Genomic DNA, 23,106 nt, shown 5'->3' with positions numbered 1-23,106 from the left:
ATGGTTGTGGAACACTGGTATAAAATTTACGGCATGTAATGCCTTAAAGGAAAATATCATGAAAATGATTTACAGGTGGTACATGACCCCAGTCAAGCTAGCAAAAATTTACCACGTGCCAGATAATAAGTGCTGGAAGTGTAAGGAATCTGAAGGTACTTTCTACCACCTTTGGTGGACGTGCCCGAAGATTAAGGCTTTCTGGGAAATGATATATAATGAAATGAAAAAGGTGCTAAAATGTACCTTTCCTAAAAAACCAGAGGCCTTTCTCTTGGGCATTAGTAACCAATTGGTGTCGAAGAAAGATAGAACTTTTTTTATGTACGCTACTACAGCAGCAAGAATACTCGTCGCAAAGCATTGGAAGACCCAAGATTTACCCACCTTGGAAGAATGGCAGATGAAGGTGATAGACTATATGATATTGGCTGAAATGACCGACAGAATCCGTGAACAGGGGAAAGAGACGGCGGATGAAGACTGGAAGAAATTTAAAATTTATCTTAAGAAATATTATAAAATTAATGAATGCTAAAATGTTGAGGTTCTTAGTAAGAAAAGGAGATTACAGCGACAAAAGACTAAGTAAAAGAAAAGAACAAATAAGGAACTAAATCTGACAAAAATTTAATTTAGGACTTGCTGAAACAATTATGGGAATTGGGATGTAGAAAGGGGAGGTTTGGGGGAGTCAGAGAAACGAGGCTTATGAAAAAAGGAGACGAAATTATACATGTTTGTTTTGTCTTTTTATTTGTTTGTATTGTTTATAAAAACGTTGTAAAATCAATAAAAAATTTATTTGTGAGGCCTGCCTGGTGTTTTTACATGAGTAGAATGTGTGCTTTTATTTAAAATGCATCTCTGGGTTATTTATGGAGCATAGGAATTCATTCATTTTTTTCCCCTTCAAAATATAGTCCGGCCCCCCACAAGGTCTGAGGGACAGTGGGCTGGCCCCTTGCTGAAAAAGTTTGCTGACCCCTGGTCTGGAGGGTCACAGGTCCATCTCCCGGCATTTAAGCAACTGGCTTTAATGAAATGAAAGCACACAAAGGTTTTAAAAGAAAGTAGTGGGCTTTCAACTCCAGTGTCCTTCTTGACCTCAACAGCAGAAGCCATAGACACCCACGGGTCTTTCTCAACTGCATCTACTTTCTTTGATGTTTCTCCTCCTCCTGCAAGCACAGATGAATATAACCGCAACTGTACTTGGGGAAGGAGGGATGTCATTTAGCTGCAGTCACACAAAAGGGAGCTGATATGTAAGCAAGATAACAGGAGCAGCTCAGTTTCCGTGAGTTTTACGTGGGTGTGAAGAAAGTTTCTCACTCACAGATAGTTCCACTGTCCAGAGTGACAGTTCAGCATGGATGGAGCAGTTGTCTATGCAGACATAAAATTACCTGAAGTTTCCCCACCCGGAAGAAACTTAGATTCAGTTCAGAAGCCAGGTATGTTGAGTTGTTAACGGCAAATTATCTTGAACTGCTTGTGCAAGACGTAGGGGTTGGGGGTAGGACCAGTTTAAGCTGATGCAGGAGGGCCCAGGACTCAAACGCAGGCACACATTCATGTTTTGGCAATTGCAAAGTTTCACCATTTGTTTTTATTGCACGGCAAACCAAACTGTGGCACTGTCTCAGCTTACAGCTGTACAATTAAGTGAATAAGTGGTGTGATTTAGTAAAATGCTTTTCTTTCTTTCTTTTTGTTAGCTGATACGAATTTTGCCATGTTGAAAAGTTTTTAAAGTTCCTAAATATTGATTATAAAATACATCCATTCTGACGGCACAAGAGAAAAACCATGAGGAAAATGCCCTCTGTTTAGCGGATATTTTTGTCCAGTGCTTTGTTTTCTTTTCTTTTCTTGTGTTCATCATTTCTTACGCTTTTATTATAACTCAAAAAGCTTGAAGTGGAGCAGGCCTCGCCGGATCTGTCAGGGAGCTCAAAATCAATTTACGGAAACATGCTACCCTTTTCAGCCTCACTTAGAGCAGCTTTACACAAGCTGAAGGAAGAAATGGGAGAGAATGTAACACTTTCTCACCATGTTTCTGAAGTGGTACCCACTAAAGGAAGGAGGGGATGAGCAAGGTGTTTCTGCATCTGAAGTATGGGACAAAGACTTCCTGCATCATTTCCTGCTGATTCCAAAGAGAACTGGGATAATCTGTGGATAATCCCTTTGTGGTGGGCCAGCACATTTAAACTGAGGTGTAGTAGTGAATTTTTGTTCACAGCCTCACATGTAAAGAAATGAAGCAATAATTCCCCGTTCTACCGTATGCATTTTCTTTAAATGTAAAGGACTGGTGAACAGGAACTTTGGAGAACGTGCACCTCTTCAACAGATGACCTGATACCATACAAGTTCATATGACACCCACACACACACCCACACACCCCACCGAGAACAGATCAGCATGAGCATAACACCATTTTTTGTGCAATCCAAGATACTTGTTATTATATACAAACTGGGACCCGAACATATTTGCGTGGGAGTATTTTCACTCTTGTGAATTCATCTAAATTTGTTAGAATCTCCAGGAAGACTTGGCAAATGTTGGGGATGTTAAATTGATGGTGATGGAAGCAGAATAATCTCTCTCTCTCTCTCTCTCTCTCTCTCTCTCACACACACACACACACACACACACACACACACAAAAACACACACACACTCCTGTATCTACTTTGTGGACCTCTCTTCCAGATACTGCCCTTCTGAGCAAATCTCTACCTCCTTTAGAAGGTATGTGGAAACATTTTTGTTTAGATTTGCATAGAATAGAATCATAGAATCATAGAGTTGGAAGAGACCACAAGGGCCATCGAGTCCAACCCCCTGCCAAGCAGGAAACACCATCAGAGCACTCCTGACATATGGTTGTCAAGCCTCTGCTTAAAGACCTCTAAAGTAGGAGACTCCACCACACTCCTTGGCAGCAAATTCCACTGGCGAACAGCTCTTACTGTCAGGAAGTTCTTTCTAATGTTTAGGTGGAATCTTCTGTGTGTGGTGAACTGGTTTGTGCTCTGTTGCTTTAAAGATTTGCTTTTGTGGTTGACGCTGCTGTGATTTTGCCGAATTTGGTTTTATGTATTTCGTTGTACGTTGGCTCTGGAGTTTCTGAGGAAAGGCAGCTGAGAAACAAATGCCTTGCTGCTATTTACTTGCTTGCTTACTCGTTGGTTTTGTTATGTATTTCTATGCCACATAGATCTGTTGGTAGGAGCATGGGACGCTTAATCTCAAGGATGTGGGTTTGAGCCCCACATGGGGTGAAAGATTCCTACATTGCAGGGGGTTGTACTGGGTGGTCTTTGTGGCCCCTTCCAACTCTAGAATTCTGTGATTCTGGCCAAGGGACATCTAAAATGGCTCACAAAATAACCAGAATACAAGTACAATAAAAACCCAAACTGCACTAATCAGAGAGCAAAATTTTTAAAAATGTATTAAAAAATGGCGCCAGGAGGGTGAAACAAGGGGGGTGAAAAGGTGTGGGCAGCACTAAATGACCAATGGAAGGAAAAGAAGAGGCAAAGTAGAGCCGGCCCTACCATCAGGCAAAGTGAGAAAAATTGGTTTGCCTCAGGTGCCAAAATGTCTTGGGCTAGCCCTAGTTTAGGCAGTAGAGAGTACAGCACATTTTAGCATTCAGCTAAAGGATTCTGGGCACAGTTCAATCCACTGGTAACTGTTGGAGGCTGGGCTAAGCAGCCATTTGATCCTCTATAATTCAATAAATTATCACAGGTGCACACCCAGTTCTTAGTGGTCTCATTTTGGCTCCATTCCTTCTCACCAGTTAAATTCACTTGGAGGCAGAGATGCCTTGCAGGCAAAGAGCCCCTGGTTCATTCTCTGGCCAGATAAGACCCCTACCTGAAGCCCTGAGAGTCATAACTAGACAGACAATACTGAGCTAGATGGAGTAGCAGTCTGAGCTGATGCAAGGCACTTCCTTATGTCCCTATTTCATAGCGGAATTCTCCATCAAGGCCCTGCAATGCAGAGTTAAAAGCTAAACACAGGGCTGCCTTGGAACATTATCCCCAATCTTTTCACCTCTGTTTTTGCAGAACACCAACTGTGCCCACGCTGGCATGGAATTATGCTCCAGGTTGGATGGGCTGGAAACATCGTCCTGGTGGCGGCAGTGATAGTGATGGGAGTTTGGGGTAAGTATCATAACGTGAGATTTGCACAAGACTTAATAATGAACTTCCCTGGGGCCCTGGGTGCCTGGGCACCCACAAAATTCCTCATGAAGGTGCCAGGCACCCACAAATTTTGGTGCCACGGCCGTGCATGCTGCAGAGGGCCAGTCCACCGTGCCTCAGACCTTGTGGGGGGCTGGACTATATTTTTTGGGGGGGGATGAGCGAATTCCTATGTCCCACAAATAACCCAGAGATGCATTTTAAATAAAAGGACACATTCTACTCATGTAAAAACACGCTGATTCCTGGACCATTCACGGGCTGGATTTAGAAGGCGATTGGGCTGGATCCGGGCCCTGGGCCTTAGTTTGCCTACCCATGATGTTGACTATGGTCTGCTAAGGAAACATGGCCATTTAAGAGAGATAAACCAATTTGAAAACCTCGTGATAAACAAACAAAAGCCACAACTTCTTAGTAAGATATATAGCAGAATTAGGAGCGTGGACATATCTAAGAATTCATACCCACGTAATTGTGACAGAGAACTGAGGGGGGAAATGTCTCAGAAGAAGTAGACATGGATGCACCCACATATCCTACAGCAGACTGTGCACAAATTTAAAATAAAGATATACAGATCAGTATTCCAGTGGTACCTGAGACCTGTATGACTTAATCCATGGGTAGGCAAACTAAGGCCCGGGGGGCCGGATCAGGCCCAATCGCCTTCTAAATCCAGCCCGCAGATGGTCCAGGAACCAGCATGTTTTTACATGAGTAGAATGTCTCCTTTTATTTAGAATGCATCTCTGGGTTATTTCTGGGGCCTGCCTGGTGTTTTTACATGAGTAGAATGTGTGCTTTTATTTAAAATGCATCTCTGGGTTATTTCTGGGGCATAGGAATTTGTTCTTTTTTCTCTCCAAGATATAGTCCGGCCCCCCACAAGGTCTGAGAGACAGTGCACCTGGTCCCTTGATGAAAAAGTCTGCTGACGCCTGACTTAATCAAATATACAACAACACAGTTTAGATATGGTGGAAATGCAGAGCACCAAATCAGAAAGTGCTTTATATTTTTTGGGGTCTAGCTATAATGATTTTTGGAAAACTGTAATAAATTAATTAAACTTACAACAGGCAAAAACATTGCTTTTAAGTTTTGAATTTTATTTTATGGTGTTTTGCTTTATTGTGATTTTTTTTTAAAAAAATTGTTGTTATTTTACATTGGTGATTTGCTCATTTTACAGAGCTGCTTTGAAAGGATTATCCATAATGATTCTGAAATAAATAAATATCTTGGCCCCTTGCTGTCTTTGGAAGGACAGCTTGGTATTTGCAAAGCATCTTTACGAATCCCTGTGGAAGTCAGCAGAGCAGCGTCACCCAACCTGGTGCCCTCTATCTTTTGGACTAAAACTCCCATCAGGGCCATGCTGGCTGAGGCTGCTGGGAGTTGTAGTTCAAGACACCTAAAGGACCCCACAGTAGAGGGCGCTGTGGAGGCTGCTCATCAGCCAGCAGTACTATCAAGCTTTAAACTTACAACATAGTAAAAAAAAAATCTGCCTAAATCTTTCTCCTCCCCAGTTATAAATAAAACTCCACAGGATCGTGAAAAACAGGTCAAAGCATCTGAATGGTCTCCAAACACAACTCAGTACAGGCCTGCAGGATGTGAAGGAAGCAAAGCGTCAGAGGATTTCAGGTCTACTCTGAAAGAAAAATTGTGTGAGACGGGTAAATTCATTTCCTAAGTTACTGCGACATGCTTATGCCTTTGATCTGCCTCTGCTACGCTTTCCAAGTAAACTGTCGTAGATAGGTAGCCGTGTTGGTCTGCCATAGTCAAAATAAAAAAATTCCTTCCAGTAGCACCTTAAAGACCAACTAAGTTAGTTCTTGGTATGAGCTTTCGTGTGCATGCACACTTCTTCAGATACACTGAAACAGAAGTTGCCAGATCCTTCTATATAGTGAGAAGGTGGGGAGGGGTGTTACTCAGAAGGGTGGTGGGAATGGGAGATAGGCAGATAGCTGAGAGAGCCTCTTGACGACTCTTAACGACTGTAATAGGTCTTACAGGAAAAGGCAAGGGGTGGGAAGGTGAGAAATGGTTTAGTCATGTATAGTGAGATAAGAATCCAATGTCTTTGTTCAGCCCAGGTCTTTCCATGGTTTTAAGTTTGGTAATGAGTTGTAATTCAGCAGCTTCTCTTTCCAGTCTATTTCTGAAATTCCTTTGTAGTAAAACAGCTACTTTGAGATCTTGTATAGAATGTCCTGGGAGATTGAAGTGTTCTCCTACTGGTTTCTCTGTTCTGTGATTCTTGATGTCAGATTTATGTCCGTTTATTCTTTGGCGTAAGGTTTGGCCTGTTTGTCCAATATAGAGAGCTGAAGGACACTGTTGGCATTTGATGGCATACACAATGTTAGACGATGAGCAATTAAATAGTCCCGAGATGGTATGTGTGATGTTGTTGGGGCCAGTAATGGTGTTGTCTGGGTGTATGTGGCAGCAAAGTTGGCATCTGGGTTTATTGCAGGCTCTGGTGCCAGTGTCTGTGTTAAGTCTGGTTGTAGTATTATTGTGGGTTAGGAGTTGTTTAAGATTGGGTGGCTGTCTGTAGGCAATGAAAGGTCTTCCTCCCAGAGCTTGAGAAAGAGAACTGTCATTGTCCAGGAGAGGTTGTAGATCTCTGATGATGCGTTGTACTGTTTTAACTTGGGAGCTGTATGTGATGACTAGAGGTGTTCTGTTATTTTCTTTTTTGGGTCTGTCTTGCAGCAAGTTCTCTCTGGGTATCAGTCTGGCTCTGTTGATCTGTTGTCTAACTTCATTTGCTGGGTATTTTAGTTCTGAGAAGGTTTGCTGTAGATCTCTTAGGTGAGAGTCTCTGTCTGTAGAATTGGAACAGATGCGGCTGTAACGTAGTGCCTGGCTATATACAATGGACTGTTTGGTATGTTTGGGATGGTAGCTAGAGGCATGTAGATATGTTTGTCGGTCAGTTGGTTTGCGGTATAAGGTGGTGTCTATGCGCCCATCCTGTATTTTTATAGTAGTGTCCAAAAAATGTATTTCTTGCATAGATTGATTCATTGTAAGGTTGATTGTGGGGTGAAAATCATTAAATTTCTGGTGAAAGGTGTCCAGGGTCTGTTGACCATGTGTCCAGATGATAAAAATATCATCAATGTATCGCAGGTACAAGAGAGGTTTGAGTGGGTAGGAGTTCAGGAAACGTTGTTCTAAATCTGCCATGAAGATGTTGGCATACTGTGGGGCCATGCAGGTGCCCATTGCTGTGCCGCTGATCTGAAGGAACAGGTCGTCACCGAATTTGAAGTTGTTGTGGGTAAGGACAAATTGGCAGAGTTTGGTGGCAAGGTCACCAAGGTTAATGAGGAGGAGGAAGATCTTTCATTGCCTACAGACAGCCACCCAATCTTAAACAACTCCTAACCCACAATAATACTACAACCAGACTTAACACAGACACTGGCACCAGAGCCTGCAATAAACCCAGATGCCAACTTTGCTGCCACATACACCCGGACAACACCATTACTGGCCCCAACAACATCACACATACCATCTCGGGACTATTTAATTGCTCATCGTCTAACATTGTGTATGCCATCAAATGCCAACAGTGTCCTTCAGCTCTCTATATTGGACAAACAGGCCAAACCTTACGCCAAAGAATAAACGGACATAAATCTGACATCAAGAATCACAGAACAGAGAAACCAGTAGGAGAACACTTCAATCTCCCAGGACATTCTATACAAGATCTCAAAGTAGCTGTTTTACTACAAAGGAATTTCAGAAATAGACTGGAAAGAGAAGCTGCTGAATTACAACTCATTACCAAACTTAAAACCATGGAAAGACCTGGGCTGAACAAAGACATTGGATTCTTATCTCACTATACATGACTAAACCATTTCTCACCTTCCCACCCCTTGCCTTTTCCTGTAAGACCTATTACAGTCGTTAAGAGTCGTCAAGAGGCTCTCTCAGCTATCTGCCTATCTCCCATTCCCACCACCCTTCTGAGTAACACCCCTCCCCACCTTCTCACTATATAGAAGGATCTGGCAACTTCTGTTTCAGTGTATCTGAAGAAGTGTGCATGCACACGAAAGCTCATACCAAGAACTAACTTAGTTGGTCTTTAAGGTGCTACTGGAAGGAATTTTTTTATTTCAAGTAAACTGTCGTTACTAAAAAAAAAATATCAATATTCTAAATGTATAGCGACACCTAGTGCTCAGCTCTGGAAAATGCAGCCCTGAAAGAAATTTTCAGCTGAAGTACAATAAGCCCACAACTGATACAGGGGTTATAGAATCATAGAATCATAGAGTTGGAAGAGACCACAAGGGCCATCGAGTCCAACCCCCTGCCAAGCAGATTTCATGGCTCCTCGGCATCACACTGCAATGCCCCCTCTACAGCTGCCTCTTGACAACTTGAATACTTATGTTTTCAACATAAAACTTATGTTGAAAAAAAAAGCCATGGAAACTTATGTTGAAAAAAAAAGCCACGAAAACTTATGTTGAAAAAAAAGCCACGAAAACTTATGTTGTGGGGATCATGCCTAAAGCCAGAATCGCATATAGTCAAAGCACTAAAGTCACTCTTCTCAAAAACCCCGTCCCCTGTATTTTTTTTTTTTTTTTTTTTGCAACACGTGGAAAGCTGAACATGTTAAATGTGTGTAAATTATGAGCTTACTGCACTGGAGACTGTTTCTATTATTTTAACATTTGGTAGGGCTGGCCCAAGACATTTTACCATCCTGAGACAAACCACAAAATGGCGCCTTCCCCACCAGGGAAGAAGGGGTGTTTGAAGATCTACTTTGGGAACAAGGGAAAGAATCAAATCAACCTTACCTGAGAGGTGAAGTGGAAATCAAAGGCTATCATGGGGAGGGGGAGGGAAACCCTCTGAATCACACTGGGTGCAGGTAACAGATTAGAAGACCCCAGAGGGCAGCCCCTGCCATTTCCTTCCAGTGGGGAAGACTGGTATTGTGTCCTATTTGTCAAGAGGCAGCTGTAGAGCGGGCATTGCAGTGTGACGCTGAGGAGCCATGAAATCCAGCCTCCAATGATCGCGCCACAGTCATTGTAGCCACCATGGTGGCAACAGTAGTGGGCATTGTATCCTTGGATGCTGGATCTGCTGCACTTATGGACCCGACCACCTGAGGCAGTTGCCTCACCCTGCCCCATGGGTGGGCCAGCCCTGAAACACACATGGCACACAATGTAAGATTAACACCTTTTCCTGCCCAAAGGATTTATATTCTGCGTTAGACGGAGGGAAAGGGGGGAACCTGGCATTTGTACTAAGAATAAACTTCCCGCAATCTCATTTGATGAGTTTTCAGTTTCTCTGCATTTGTTCTAGAGCAGCCTTTCTCAACCTGTGGGTCCCCAGATGTTGCTGGACTACAACTCCCATCACCTCTAGCTAGCAAGGCCAGAGCTCAGGGATGATGGGAGTTGTAGTCCAACAACATCTGGGGACCCACAGGTTGAGAACCGCTGTTCTAGAGTCACAGGCTCTATGGGCGCAATCCTAACCCCCTAGTGTTTATAATGGGGAAGGAGAGGTCACTAGACTGGTGCATAAGGCCTTCTCCACCCATCTCTCCACTGCTGATAGTGCAGCAAATCACAAACTGTTTTGAAAACATAGAGAATTGAACTTAACACGGGAAAAATGAATAACTGAGGGGAGGGAGAATGGAACAACTGCTTATATATAGCCCTACTACCAGCCTGAGGTTTGGCTTGCCCTGTGCCACATTCTGTTTGCTGAGCTTCAGTTCTTTGAAACTGACAGAATACCATACATTTACTACTAAAACCACCAGGACTTCTGTTATTCTCCAGCTAACAATCAATAATATGCAAATAACATCGTTCTGCAAACTGCTGCGAGAGATCTGCTGCGAGAGCGCTCGTGAAGCTGAATGGCGAAAGACTCGCCTGAAAAGTACAGATTGTGTGAGGTATAAATCCAAATTAAAAACAATGGGAATTTTTCTTCATAGGGGATGGAAGCTGCCACCTGTGCCCCATGCTGTGGCGTCTGCACAACAATAAATGCTACTGGTTTTCTGAAACGATTCAGTCTTGGGAGAAGAGCAATGAAGACTGTATAGCTAAGAAGTCTCACCTACTAATAATTGATGATCAGGAGGAAAAGGTACAAAATATTCAATCCAGACAAGGAATTTTTACTCTTTCACACTTTTATCTCTGTTACAGAATGTTTACTCTTTCGCCCGTATTAGTGCGTAAGCCAGCAATGTGAAGGATCGCTGTCAAAATTAGTATACACTACACCATAGTTTCGAAGGGGCACTGAAGTAGGTATGGGGAACGTTCATGCTTTGAGATCCATCTGTTCATGTGACTAAACGTCATGAGAGGAACCCAGGTGATCAGGCCAAAGGCTCATCTGAGTCTAGCAGTCCATTCCCACAGTGGCCAACCACATCCTTGCAAGGAAGCATGTTGCAGTAATCTAGTCAGGAGGTTATCAATGCATGAACGGCAGTGCATGTAGCTACCTTAGATGGGGTAAGATTCAAAGTATTGCTAAGGAGATCAGGCCATCAATGCAAGCATCTTTGCTTGCCTAATGGAACTATCTCGCCCTCTCCTCCTCCCCCCATGTGATGTTCTGGGGTGCTCCTGACACCCAGAGCCAATTTGGGGGAGGAATGCGGGGGCCCAGGAGGAGGAGAGGGGGAAATTCCCATTGCACAAGAGAGAGTCATTGCACTGACACCTACTAATGCAGTTATTGTGGGAATGTTGAGGAAAGTAGGAGAGGATATATTGATTAAATATTATCCCTCCTCACTAGTGAGTAAGCAGCAGAGCACATTTCCTTGCACATTGCTGGAAGCAAGTTGATGGATTCGTTAGAATCATTTAAGTTAAGCGATCCAGTCTGGCTTGCCCAGTCTGGAATGTTCCTGGTAAGTTTCCCCTCCTAAAATAATAATAACACAACAGTCTTCTTTAAAAATAAGAGTAAAGTTCACTTACATTCAGTTCATAGTGGTAAATCTGAAGGCAGGCTTTATCTTGTGGTTACAGTTACATTTGGAGAGCAAAGAAGTCTGAGCTAGGCCTTGTGGCTTCCATCCTCTGTAAGGATGAGCAATGTAAGAGCCAGAAGAGGAGTCCCAAAGGAGAAAATGGAAAAGGGGGAGATGGCTGTGTGGCTAGACCTTTTGTATGGTCTGCTAGGGTCACGCCCATCTACCTGGTCACACACAGGGGGAGGAGGCTCCAGAGCAGGTATGACAGGAAGTCCTCCCTGTCTCGAGCAACGTTCCCCGGTGTGTCCACTCTAGGCAACAGGAAACGTTGCATTTGACTGCTTCAGTGAGGATACATCCCAAAGCTATTTGGTTGAATCTGACCCATTAGCCAAATCTGATTTACCAGCCAAAGCTGATTAAAAGGCGCTCCTTGCCACAGAGGCCACCTGCACCTCAAGTGACAACAGTGGATCAAGATGTAGTACCTCCAAGGTACATACCATTGGTCTATTCCCTGGATCTGAGAACCACTCACCCACAAAGCCTCTGTATTCCCAGGTGTTGGGGGGAAATATCAAGGAGGCGGCATCCTTGTCCTCATATCAACCTGAAAGGGGAAGCCCAAAGAGAAGTTCCTTGTTATGTTTCTTCTTCAGGGCTGCCTCCTCAGCACCAAATTGTAGGCGGCAGACTGCTGGACTAGGCAACCAGCAATTTCTGGCTCCACGACCTAGGATTGCCCACAGCTGCAAAAGAATTTAAATTCTTCACACTCAAGCAATAGACGTCACTGCAAAAAATAATAATAATATGGGCATGTGAGGGCTTTCGGGACTTGTGAGGGCAGGTGTATGTGCTAAGAACTATTCCCGAGCTCCCCGTCCACCACACAGTAACATCTTTGCCTGGAGTCCACATCCTGTTGGCCTTTTTTCTGGGGGTGCTTTTTCTGGGCGGTACGCAGGGGTATGCATACCCCTGAACATTTTGTGAATATAAGTTTGGCCTCATTGAGGGGCAGTATTTCAATACGAGTAGGAAAATGAGAGTATCCCTAAACATTTTTAAAGAAAAAAGCACTGTGTTTATGTAATTAAATCATATTTTATAGGAATTCATCCAGAAAAATGGGGGTTTAGTATGGATTGGACTTATAGTGTCATTGCCAGAGAAGAAATGGATCTGGATCAACGGCTCTTTGTTACAGGAGAAATTGTGAGTACTGAAACACCTGTGTAGGAGAAATTGTGCAAATCAATAGTTTTGCATGATGAACTTGCAAGAAGAGCTACGATAAGGAAAACTGTAGACGTTACCATGGCTATATAGTGGTACTTCTGGTTGTGAACGGGGTCTGTTCCGGAGGCCCGTTCAAAACATGAAAAGAGCACAACCCGCAGCAGCGTGTCTGTGTATGCGCAGGTTGCGATTCGCCACTTCTGCACATGCGCATGATGTTATTTTGCACTTCTGCGCATGCGCGAGCAGTGATACCCAGAAGTAACCCTTTCCGGTACTTCCAGGTCACCGTGGGACATAACCTGAAAGAACATAACATGAAGCAGATGTAACACAAGGTATGACTGTACACTTCTTAAAGGTATTGCAGCTCTGCTCATTTTTACTATATAAAGCATATAGCAAAGGGTCTTATAGCACCTGAAAGACTAAGAGCCCAGTCCAAAATTGCCTCCTAATACATCAGCCCTGTTGAATTCAGTGGGGTTACCTTGTTCAACACTTTCATTCCTTTTCATTTTCTTATATTTCTGTTCCATCTTTCTTCCATCATGTAAGATGCCATTCCTCCATCACATGGGGTTCCCAGGCAGTCATTCATCCAGGTATTGACCAGACCTTGACCTGCCTAGCTTCAGCAAGACCTTCAGGGCATACTGAGGAATTTCAATGTACAGTGGTACCTCAGGTTACATATGCTTCAGGTTACATACGCTTCAGGTTACAGACTCCACTAACCCAGAAATAGTACCTCGTGTTAAGAACTTTGCTTCAGGATGAGAACAGAAATCGTGCTCCGGTGGCACAGCGGCAGTGGGAGGCCCCATTAGCTAAAGTGGTGCTTCAGGTTAAGAACAGCTTCAGGTTAAGTACGGACCTCCGGAACAAATTAAGTACTTAACCTGAGGTGCCACTGTACAGTCATACCTCAGGTTACAGCCGCTTCAGTTTGTGTTTTTTTGGGTTGCGGACCACCAAAACCTGGAAGTACTGGAACAGGTTACTTCCGGGTTTTGGTGGTTGCGCATGCACAGAAGCACTAAATCGCGCTTTGTGCATGCACAGAAGTGCCAAATCGCAACCCACACGTGTGCAGATGCGCAGACCCGTGTTGCGAACACTGCGGGTTGCGAACGTGCATCCCGCATGGATCATGTTCACAACCCGAGTGTCCACTGTATACATACACTGACTGCTGTTTCATTCCTTCTCGCCACAGATTTCCAGCAATGCAGCTTGAGGAAGGCAGCTGTGGTGCCCTTCAAGACAATGGAATCTATTCTGAGCTCTGTAGCACACAGCTTCGCTGGATTTGTCAGAAGGGATCTGTACTCCTTTGAGTATCTTCATGTGTCCCCATTCGTAATTAGCTACACACTCTCTTTTAGACATCTTGTTCTCCGTACTAAAAAAAACACCTCAAGGACCTTCTTGGTGGCTGCTCCCAGACTTTGGAACTCTCTCCCTAGAGAAGCCAGACTGGCTCCCTCCGTGTTCTCGTCCCGCTGGCAGGTGAAGACTTTCTTGTTCCAACAGGCTCTGGAGAACTGACTGCTTCTAACGAAAGGGCGGGTGCCATGCTGTTTTCATTGTGATCATTTGTATGGTTTTAATAGATTAAATATATGTTTATGTGTAATTTTAATTCTATCAGTGTGTGTTCGTTTATTTTAAATTGTTGTTTTTCTTATTTGTTTTTAGCTGTTCTTCTTTTTCTCTGTAAGCCGTCTCGAGTCCCTGTCAGGGGAAAAGGCAGGGTATGTATGTATGTATGTATGTATGTATGTATGTATGTATGTATAAATAAATAAATAACAATAATAATACAGTCGTACCAGTGTGGTGTAGTGGTTAAGAGCAGTGGACTTGTAATCTGGTGAACCGGGTTCACTTCCCTGCTCCTCCACATGCAGCTGCTGGGTGACCTTGGGCCAGTCACACTTCTCTGAAGTCTCTCAGCCTCACTCACCTCACAGGGTGTTTGTTGTGGGGGAGGAAGGGGAAGGAGATTGTGAGCTGCTTTGAGACTCCTTAAAGGGAGTGAAAGGCAGGATATCAAATCCAAACTCTTCTTCTTCTTCTTCTACCTCTGCTTACGTATCCCTCTGGATACGTAAACTTCGGTTTGTGAATGCGGCAAACCCGGAAGTGTATACTTCTGGATTTCACTACGTGCACATGTGCAGAAGCACTCTATTGCAACACGTGCATGCACAGAAGTGGTGCCTCTGCCTATGGACTTTTTGGGTTGCGGAAGGACCCCCAGAATGAGTTAGGTTCGTATCCGTAGGGTCCACTGTATTATAACAACATAAAATAGCCTTCACATGACAAGGACAGCAACACCATACAGGAGACAAGCAATGTTTCCTCTTCTTGTTCATCTCTGTTTGTGGTCTCAGCATCTTATGGATGTGAATCCCCATTACAGTGGCAAAGCGATGAGAAAAACTGGGCTTGGTAGATATTACATTCATCAAAAGTTCTTAGCTAGGAGTACTGTGTCTTTTGGAACAGAGTCACCTATTATAGTGACTTTTTGCGCACTGAGGAATAAGATAACCACCCTAAACACTGATACCTAAATTAGGCTATGCTGCTATGCCATCCCAGTTGAAAAGGACCAATGCTTTCCCCCCTAAAAAATAGGTGCTGGTTCTCACCATGAAGTTGTTACAGTAAGTGTCACACTTTTAAACCAAAATAAAAAGAGGTGCAGGTACTGTGTGCTCTTGAGTAACCCATTTTAAAAAGCACTGAAAATGATTGTTATGTTTCAGGTAGGAAACTGACAGGCACTTTCCTACGTTCTTTTCTAAATGCTCATACATTGTTTTAAACTCGCTCCAAGTGTCACCCCCCTGCTCATTCTGCTCAAACCTCTGCCATTGTTTAAAATTGCCACTTTCCCCACTCAGTTTCCCCACTTCCCAGCAGTACTTGAACCTCTTATTTAAAACCACTGGTGTTGTGCAGCCCACCTTATCTTTTGCTCCCCTCCCCCACCCTGACTTCATGCAAATCCAGGATCACGGCAAAGCTTTACAAATCCTGCAATGCATGACGACGGCCTTACATTTTATGTATATAGGAAGATAGATGTGTGCAACAGCAGCAGTAGTAAGAATGTTGTCATGCTGCAATTCGTATGGCCACCAGCAGGTGGCCATGCAAACTGCAGCATAGCAACAGAACAGTAGACAGCTGGCCAAGGCAGGCAGACAGATAGAGCAAGCACTCTTATTAAATAAAATTAAATAATAAAGAAATAAATAAAATAAACATTAAATACAAAATAAAATAAAATAATAATGCTCACCCAAGACTACCACCAGAATGACAGTCACAAAGTCTGCTACTCGGGGGTACTCTCATGTCATCAGGGAACCTAGGAAGTATATGTGAAAGAGTGAAAGATATTGTATTGGCCTGAATATAAGCTGCACCCAAATATAAGTCACACCTTTAAAATTAGGGGCGGGGGAGGGAAAAGAAAAACAATACCCAAATATAAGCCGCTCCCTTAAAATTCTGCAGGCATTCACACCCATTTCGTGTTACCGTATGTCTGTTTCAGCCGTGATATCGTAAAAGTCCATTTTTGTAAGTTCGCGAATTTAAGCCACACTTTAACTTTTCATGGTCAGAATCTGGAAAAAAAGTGAGGCTTATATTCAGGCCAGTACGGTAATTTGTGAACTTGAATGGCATGTGTGAGGGTTTGATTAGCTGCTTGTGCGTGAAAACGTGCTCCCTCAGAGTTTGTGCGCCCCCACAAACCTCCGTGTGTGACGGAGCTCCTCAGACATGTCTGCTCTAGTCACTAGTAGAGTCCGACAGTGGCTGTCTGCGGAAGCGTTTCCAACAAAGAAGTTCCTTAACGGAAACGCGTCTCCTGGACTCACGGCGTGACAGTTTCCTGCGAGGTATGGGTCTCCCTATGGGAGACTCTGATACCTCCCCACTGTTCTCGCTGGAAGCCTCCCTGAGCCCTCCCTCCTGCTCGCATTCCCTCAGAGACCCACTCCTCCCCCTGCTGGTCCCTGCTTTAGCAGTTGAGTCTCTTTCATCCTGCCTGAGTCCCTCCACCACCTGATGCTCTGATGGCAGTTCCCTGACATCCACCTCCCCTCCAGGGCCCCCCTCACCCCTCCCAATTCCTCCCCCCTGGGAGGTGAAGGGCTAAAACCCCGAAACGAATCTTCCTCATCTTCTGACGTCTCGAACAATTCTCTCCATCGATCGTCGTCCTGGCCAGCTGAATCCTCCTCCTCTTCAGAATCTGGGAACCCCTCCAACTCCTCTTCCTCGTCGGTGGTGGCAAAGTATTCCCTTCGGAACCTCGCTACAGGCTGAGGTTTACGTGGGAACCTCTGATGAAAAGTCTCTATTAAAACCTCGTCATTGACATCCTCTGCCCTAACCCAGGTGTTTTCCGACTCCGGTTCCCCTTCCCACATTACCAAATACTCTACTTGATCTCCCTTCCACCTGGAATCGAGGATCTCCGCTACATGGTAGCTGTGTTCCTTCTCCTCCATTGCTGGTCCCCTAGTGACCCTCCCCTCACTGTCTCCTCTATACGGTGACAGCAACGACCTGTGAAAAACTGGGTGCAGCTTCATGTGGTTCGGTAACCGGAGCCTGAAAGCCACTGGATTGACCTGCTGTATGACTTCAAACGGACCCAGCCTTTTGGGTCTTAATTTCTTACAACCTCCTTTGAATGGCAACCCTTGGGTTGACAGCCACACCTGGTCCCCCACCCTGATGCTTTCACCTTCCCTTCTGTTTTTGTCTGCTTGCCTCTTATATTCCTCCTTAGCCCTGTTTAAGTTGAGTTGGAGCTGGCGATGGATCGCTTCCATTTCTTCCACGAACTGTTCTGCAGCTGGAACGCTCCAGTTCTCCCCCTCCCCCCCTGGGAAGGCTCTGGGATGGCACCCGTGATTAGCCAAAAAGGGGCTCATCCCCGTGGACACGTTCTCTGCATTGTTGTAGGCAAATTCTGCCAACGCCAGCTTCTCCACCCAATCATTCTCTCTGTCATTAACATAACACCTCAAATATTGTTGGAGAACCCCATTTGCTCTTTCCGCCTGCCCGTTGGTTTCAGGATGACGGGCCGTCGAGAAATTAACCTCTACATGCAGTAAGCTCATGAGCTTCCTCCAGAACCTGGAAGTAAATTGTTTCCCTCGGTCTGAAACCACCCTCAAGGGGGCGCCATGCAACCTAAACACATTCTCTACAAACAATTTGGCGGTTTCTTCTGCTGTAACCGCATGTGAGCAGGCTATGAAGTGGGCCATTTTAGTTAACAGGTCTACTACAACCATGATGGCTGTTTTCCCTCTAGACCTTGGCAGATCAGTCATGAAATCTATTGCCACTGCTTCCCACGGTCTCTCAGGTGTGGGCAGTGGTTCTAATAAACCAGCCGGCGCCTGCCTCTCCCCCTTGGCTCTTTGGCATTGTTCACACCCTCTCACATACTCCCGCACATCTTCCCTGACCTTGGGCCACCAAAATTCCCTGGTAACCAGCCACATGGTTTTGTGTTGCCCAAAGTGCCCTGCTGTGGGGCTATCGTGCAGCTGCTTGAGTACTTTCTCCCTCAATTCCCCTTCAGGTATATATAACGCTCCCTTATAATACAATGCCCCATTTCTCTCCTCAAAACCACCGGGTTTGTCTTCCTCCCCTCTGAGATCCCTGAGTTTCCCCTGGGCGTATGCATCCTGCACCGTACCCTCTACCAATTCCCTTTGCCCCACCAAAGTCGCCCCACACACCCAGCGGTCCTCTGGAATGATATGGGTTTCTTCGGGTGCTCCCTCCCCCTCCAAATATTCAGGCTTGCGTGAGAGAGCGTCCGCCCTAACATTCTCTGGGCCTGGCACATAACAAATCTCAAAGTTAAATTTGGAGAACTCTTGGGCCCATCTCAACTGCCTTTGGTTGAGCACTCGCGCCGTTCTCCAGTACTCTAGATTTTTATGGTCCGTGCACACTTGCACTTTATGTTGTGCACCAACTAGCAGATGCCTCCATCTCCGGAACGCCTCATGAATAGCAAGCAGTTCTCGGTCGTACACCGTGTAGTTCCTCTCGGATTTGTTCAGCTTCCGCGAGAAGAAGGCACACGGACGCCACTCCGACTCCTCCTTCCCCGGCTGCAGAAGAAGCACCGCCCCTATGGCTCTGTCAGATGCGTCTGTTTCAACCCTTAGCTTCTTTCGTAAATCCACATGCAGAAGTTGTTCTTCAGAGGCGAAGGCCCTTTTCAGTTCCTCAAACGCTCGCCCCGCCTCCGCCGTCCATACAAACTTCTTCTTACTGCTGAGACAGTCAGTGATGGGCGCCGTCAGATGGGCGAAGTTGCGGATGAACTTACGATAAAAGTTTCCAAACCCTAGGAACCTCTGCACATCCTTCTTGGTTTTGGGTGTTTTCCATTCCAGCACTGCCTGTACCTTGCCGGGATCCATGGCCAATCCCTTGTCTGACAGGCGGTACCCCAGGAATTCCACCTCCTTGGTATGGAACCGACACTTCTCCAGTTTGACCCACAGCCTGTTGGCTTGCAGTCTGCTCAACACTTCTCTGACGTCTCTCACATGTTGCTCCTCATTCTCAGAATACACCAACACATCATCTAGAAAGGCAACGCAATTCTTGTAGAGCAAAGGGCCCAGCACGTGGTTCATAAAAGATTGAAAACACGCGGAGCCTGCTTGTAATCCAAATGGCATAACGAGGTATTCAAACGCCCCCAAAGGGGTAAACATGGTGGTTTTCCATTCATCCCCTTTCCTTATGCGTATCAGGTTGTACGCCCCCCTTAGATCCAGCTTTGTGAAAATCTTTCCCTTCCTCACCATGGTCAAAATATCATCAATTCTGGGCATAGGGAACGCCACCGGTTCAGTCACTGCATTCAGCCGCCTAAAATCACATACAAGTCTCGGCTTGTCCGCATTTTTTTTGTCCACAAAGAACACTGGGCTCCCCCCTGCTGCTTTGGACTCTCTGATGAAGCCTCTCTTCAGGTTCTTGTCAATGAACCCTCGCAACTCCTGCATTTCCCTGTCTGACATGGCATACAACTTGCCCACGGGAAGCTGTGTTCCAGGGAGTAAATTGATCTGACAATCAAAGGGTCTATGAGGTGGTAGTTGGTCAGCTTCCTTCTCGCTGAACACGTCGCTGAGATCTGCATACTGTGGTGGTACCTTCACCTTCCCCATTACTTCAGTCCCTGCTAGGGTGGCTTGGGCCCCTACTGAACCCTTCTCCCCTTTGCAGTGTTCTAGGCAATGTGCTGAACCAAAGGACACCACTCTTTGATGCCAGCCAACCAGCGGATCATGTAGAGCTAGCCAGCTCATTCCCAAAATAATGGGAGCGCCTCCCAGGGTGGCCACATTAAACGCTATCAGTTCTGTGTGCCTTGCCACCCTCATTATCATTGGGACAGTCTGCAAGCGGACTCCTCCTCCCAACAACTCCCTGCCATCAATCGTGGTCACCTGCAGGGGGTTGCTTAAAGGGATGGTCTGTATCTGGTGTTCAGCAGCAAACTCCTTGCTCATAAAATTGCAGGAGCTGCCTGAGTCCAATAGCGCCTTTATTTTTAGGGGGTGCCCATTCTGCAGCTCTAGCGACACTTCAATCACTAGAGCAGGTCGAGGAGCTTCTGGCACGGGCACTTTCACTGCTCTTTGGCCTGGCTGCAGTGCCCCAATTGTGGCAACCAGGCGTTGGCTTTTACCTGCTCCGCTCCCCCTTCTTCTCCCCCCTCAACAGCTCCCACCATCCCTTGCCATTCCTTCCTCTGGGGGCAGACTCTGGCAAAGTGGCCTGGCTGTTGGCAGAGATAGCATTTCCGGGGGCCCTTTCCCTCCTTCTTAGCTCCCTCGCTGGTTTTTGAAAATGCGCGCGCGCGCGCTGTTCCGATTTCCATCGGCTCTGCCGGCGGGAAAGCTGGCTCAGGAATGTCTGGAATGCGGAACTCCTTCCAACGTTCCCCTCTCCCTTCCCGCCTCTCCAAGGCTCTTGCCTCCTGCCGCGCTCCTATGGTCAGCGCAGATTTGGTCAGCTGATCCATAGACTCCGCCCTGGGGCTCCGTGCCAGCTCGTCTTTCACCCCCGAAGAAAGACCTTCTTCAAATAGCATTTGAACGGGTGCCGCCGATAAATCCCAACTCAGTCTGTGAATCAGCATGGTAAACTCAGTCCAATATTCACGGACAGATCGACTCCCCTGCTTACAAGCCATTAGCTGTCTGCGCACCACCCCTTCCTCAATATCGCTGGAAAACATGATATCCATTGCACGAAAGAACTTCATTGTGTCCTTTAGTATGTCATTGTGCGTTGCCATTAGGGGTCGCACCCAGTCTCTAGCCCCTTTCTCAAGATGCCCAATTACAAAAGCAACTCGCGATTCCTCATCAGGGAACTCATCGAACTGCACATTAAGGGCATATTGCATCTCTGTCCTAAAAGCATGGTAGTCCTTGGGGTCCCCCCCAAATTTCTGCACCAATCCTGGTACCTTTCTGGGGAATTGAGTGGCTCTCCCCTTCTTGTCTGCATCCTGAGCCCTTCTCTCCTCCAGCCTCGCCGTCTGCAGGGCCAGTTGAACCTCCAACGCTCGGTATCTATCTTCCAAGCTTGGACCAGCTCCAGCCCCTGCTCCTCCGGTTCCGGTTGGTTCGCTCATGATGCCTTCTCTTGCACAGGCAGCGTACAAAGACTGTCGGACTGCTGTGAGGGTTTGATTAGCTGCTTGTGCGTGAAAACGTGCTCCCTCAGAGTTTGTGCGCCCCCACAAACCTCCGTGTGTGACGGAGCTCCTCAGACATGTCTGCTCTAGTCACTAGTAGAGTCCGACAGTGGCTGTCTGCGGAAGCGTTTCCAACAAAGAAGTTCCTTAACGGAAACGCGTCTCCTGGACTCACGGCGTGACAGTTTCCTGCGAGGTATGGGTCTCCCTATGGGAGACTCCGATACCTCCCCACTGTTCTCGCTGGAAGCCTCCCTGAGCCCTCCCTCCTGCTCGCATTCCCTCAGAGACCCACTCCTCCCCCTGCTGGTCCCTGCTTTAGCAGTTGAGTCTCTTTCATCCTGCCTGAGTCCCTCCACCACCTGATGCTCTGATGGCAGTTCCCTGACAGCATGAGTTAGGGATGGAGGAGAAATGTGATTCAGTTGATACTGAAAAGTGAACCTGTCAAATTTGCACAACAGGAGAACCAAAACACAGCTATCCTTCAACTTTCGTACTGCTCTGAATTTTGCGTAAGCGGCAGGCCATGTCAGAACTAATCAGGTTTCATTTGTTGATTTATTGTTCAGACCAAGCAATGGAGGGAAAGACATTCTTTTAGGTAACTTGGTAACTCTATGGAGGGTTATATGAAAGTACAGTGGTACCTCTGGTTACGTACTTAATTCATTCCGGAGGTCCGTTCATAACCTGAAACTGTTCTTAACCTGAGGTACCACTTTAGCTAATGGGGCCTCCTGCTGCCGCCACACCACCAGAGCACAATTTCTGAAAGTTCTTAACCTGAGGTACTATTTCTGGGTTAGAGGAGTCTGTAACCTGAAGCGTATGTAACCTGAAGCGTATGTAACCCGAGGTACCACTGTAACCTTAAATGTCTATCGCGGTGGCTAATAGGCAGCCAGATCCCTTAGCATAGGTGCGGTTTGGGCCTCGTAAATTAGATAACTTCACCTATCTCTCTTTCGTTATAGTAAGTGCCCTCATAAGTTATCCAAACCTGGATTTGACTGTAAATTTGCAATATAGATGACTTATAGTGGCACATAAGACACCCACTAAACCATTAAATTCTGGGAGGCGGATGTAGAAGACTAGTGGACTGGTTAAATAAATTTGGGCTGCAATTGTATGCCTAAGTGGGAGTAAGCACCACGAACAAAGTACCGGTAGTACTTACATCTGAGTAAATATCCAAAGGAGAAGTAAATGGAATCAACTAACTGTTAGGAAGCTGCCTTATCTCAATCTATTGCTCCAGCTAGCTCAATATTGTCTGCAGCATCCAAAATGTAGACAGAGGTTTTTCCTTACCCTACCTGTAGACACTGCAGATTTATTTATTTATCTCCTACATTTATAGTTTGCCTTTCCTCAAGGAGCTCAGGGTTTCCCCCTCTGTTTTAACCCTTACAACAACAATGTGAGGTAGGTCAGGCTGAGAGGGAGCGGTTGGCTCAAGGTCACTGGATTTGAACTCTGGTCTCACTAGTCCCTTCATGAAGCAAGTGTATTTCACAAAGTCTTCAAGCTCTTGCAAAAAAAAGTTTTCATTTAGTTCTCAGTGCAAATTATTTCAACACAGGAAATATACGTTGTTTCCCACGTCTGTGATCTTCAGTGCTTCGTATGCTGCTGGTGAAAAAATATGAGTTTGGCCTAGATTCCACAATTCCCAGAGATGGGACTTTCGTCTGTGTTTCCCATCATGGTGGTTCCTTGGGGACAGCCTGATCATGAAGCAGAGCAGGAAAATGGATTCGGGTAGGTGTGGGAAGAAGCAAATCAGCACCACCAACCAA

At 45.7% G+C, this 23,106-nt stretch overlaps 1 protein-coding gene and 1 long non-coding RNA gene across 2 annotated transcripts in view; one reads left to right on the top strand and one right to left on the bottom strand.

The window, feature by feature from the left end:
- LOC308581345 overlaps window positions 1–23,106 on the bottom strand; it is a 102,993-nt gene that overhangs the window by 36,693 nt on the left and 43,194 nt on the right. The gene's annotated exons all lie outside the window — the stretch shown is intronic.
- LOC308581117 (killer cell lectin-like receptor subfamily B member 1B allele C) lies at window positions 1,082–14,155 on the top strand. Its single transcript, XM_081183605.1, has 6 exons — window positions 1,082–1,457; window positions 4,101–4,199; window positions 5,777–5,926; window positions 10,267–10,421; window positions 12,383–12,486; window positions 13,730–14,155. The coding sequence occupies exons 1-6, from the start codon at window positions 1,373–1,375 to the stop codon at window positions 13,848–13,850; spliced, it is 714 nt and encodes a 237-aa protein (XP_081039731.1). The 5' UTR covers window positions 1,082–1,372; the 3' UTR covers window positions 13,851–14,155.

The sequence above is a fragment of the Podarcis bocagei genome, assembly GCF_964188305.1.
Source record: "Podarcis bocagei genome assembly, chromosome: 2".
NCBI lineage: Eukaryota > Metazoa > Chordata > Lepidosauria > Squamata > Lacertidae > Podarcis > Podarcis bocagei.
Note: the sequence above shows the minus strand (reverse complement) of the source record. Positions and strands in the feature narration are given on the sequence as shown.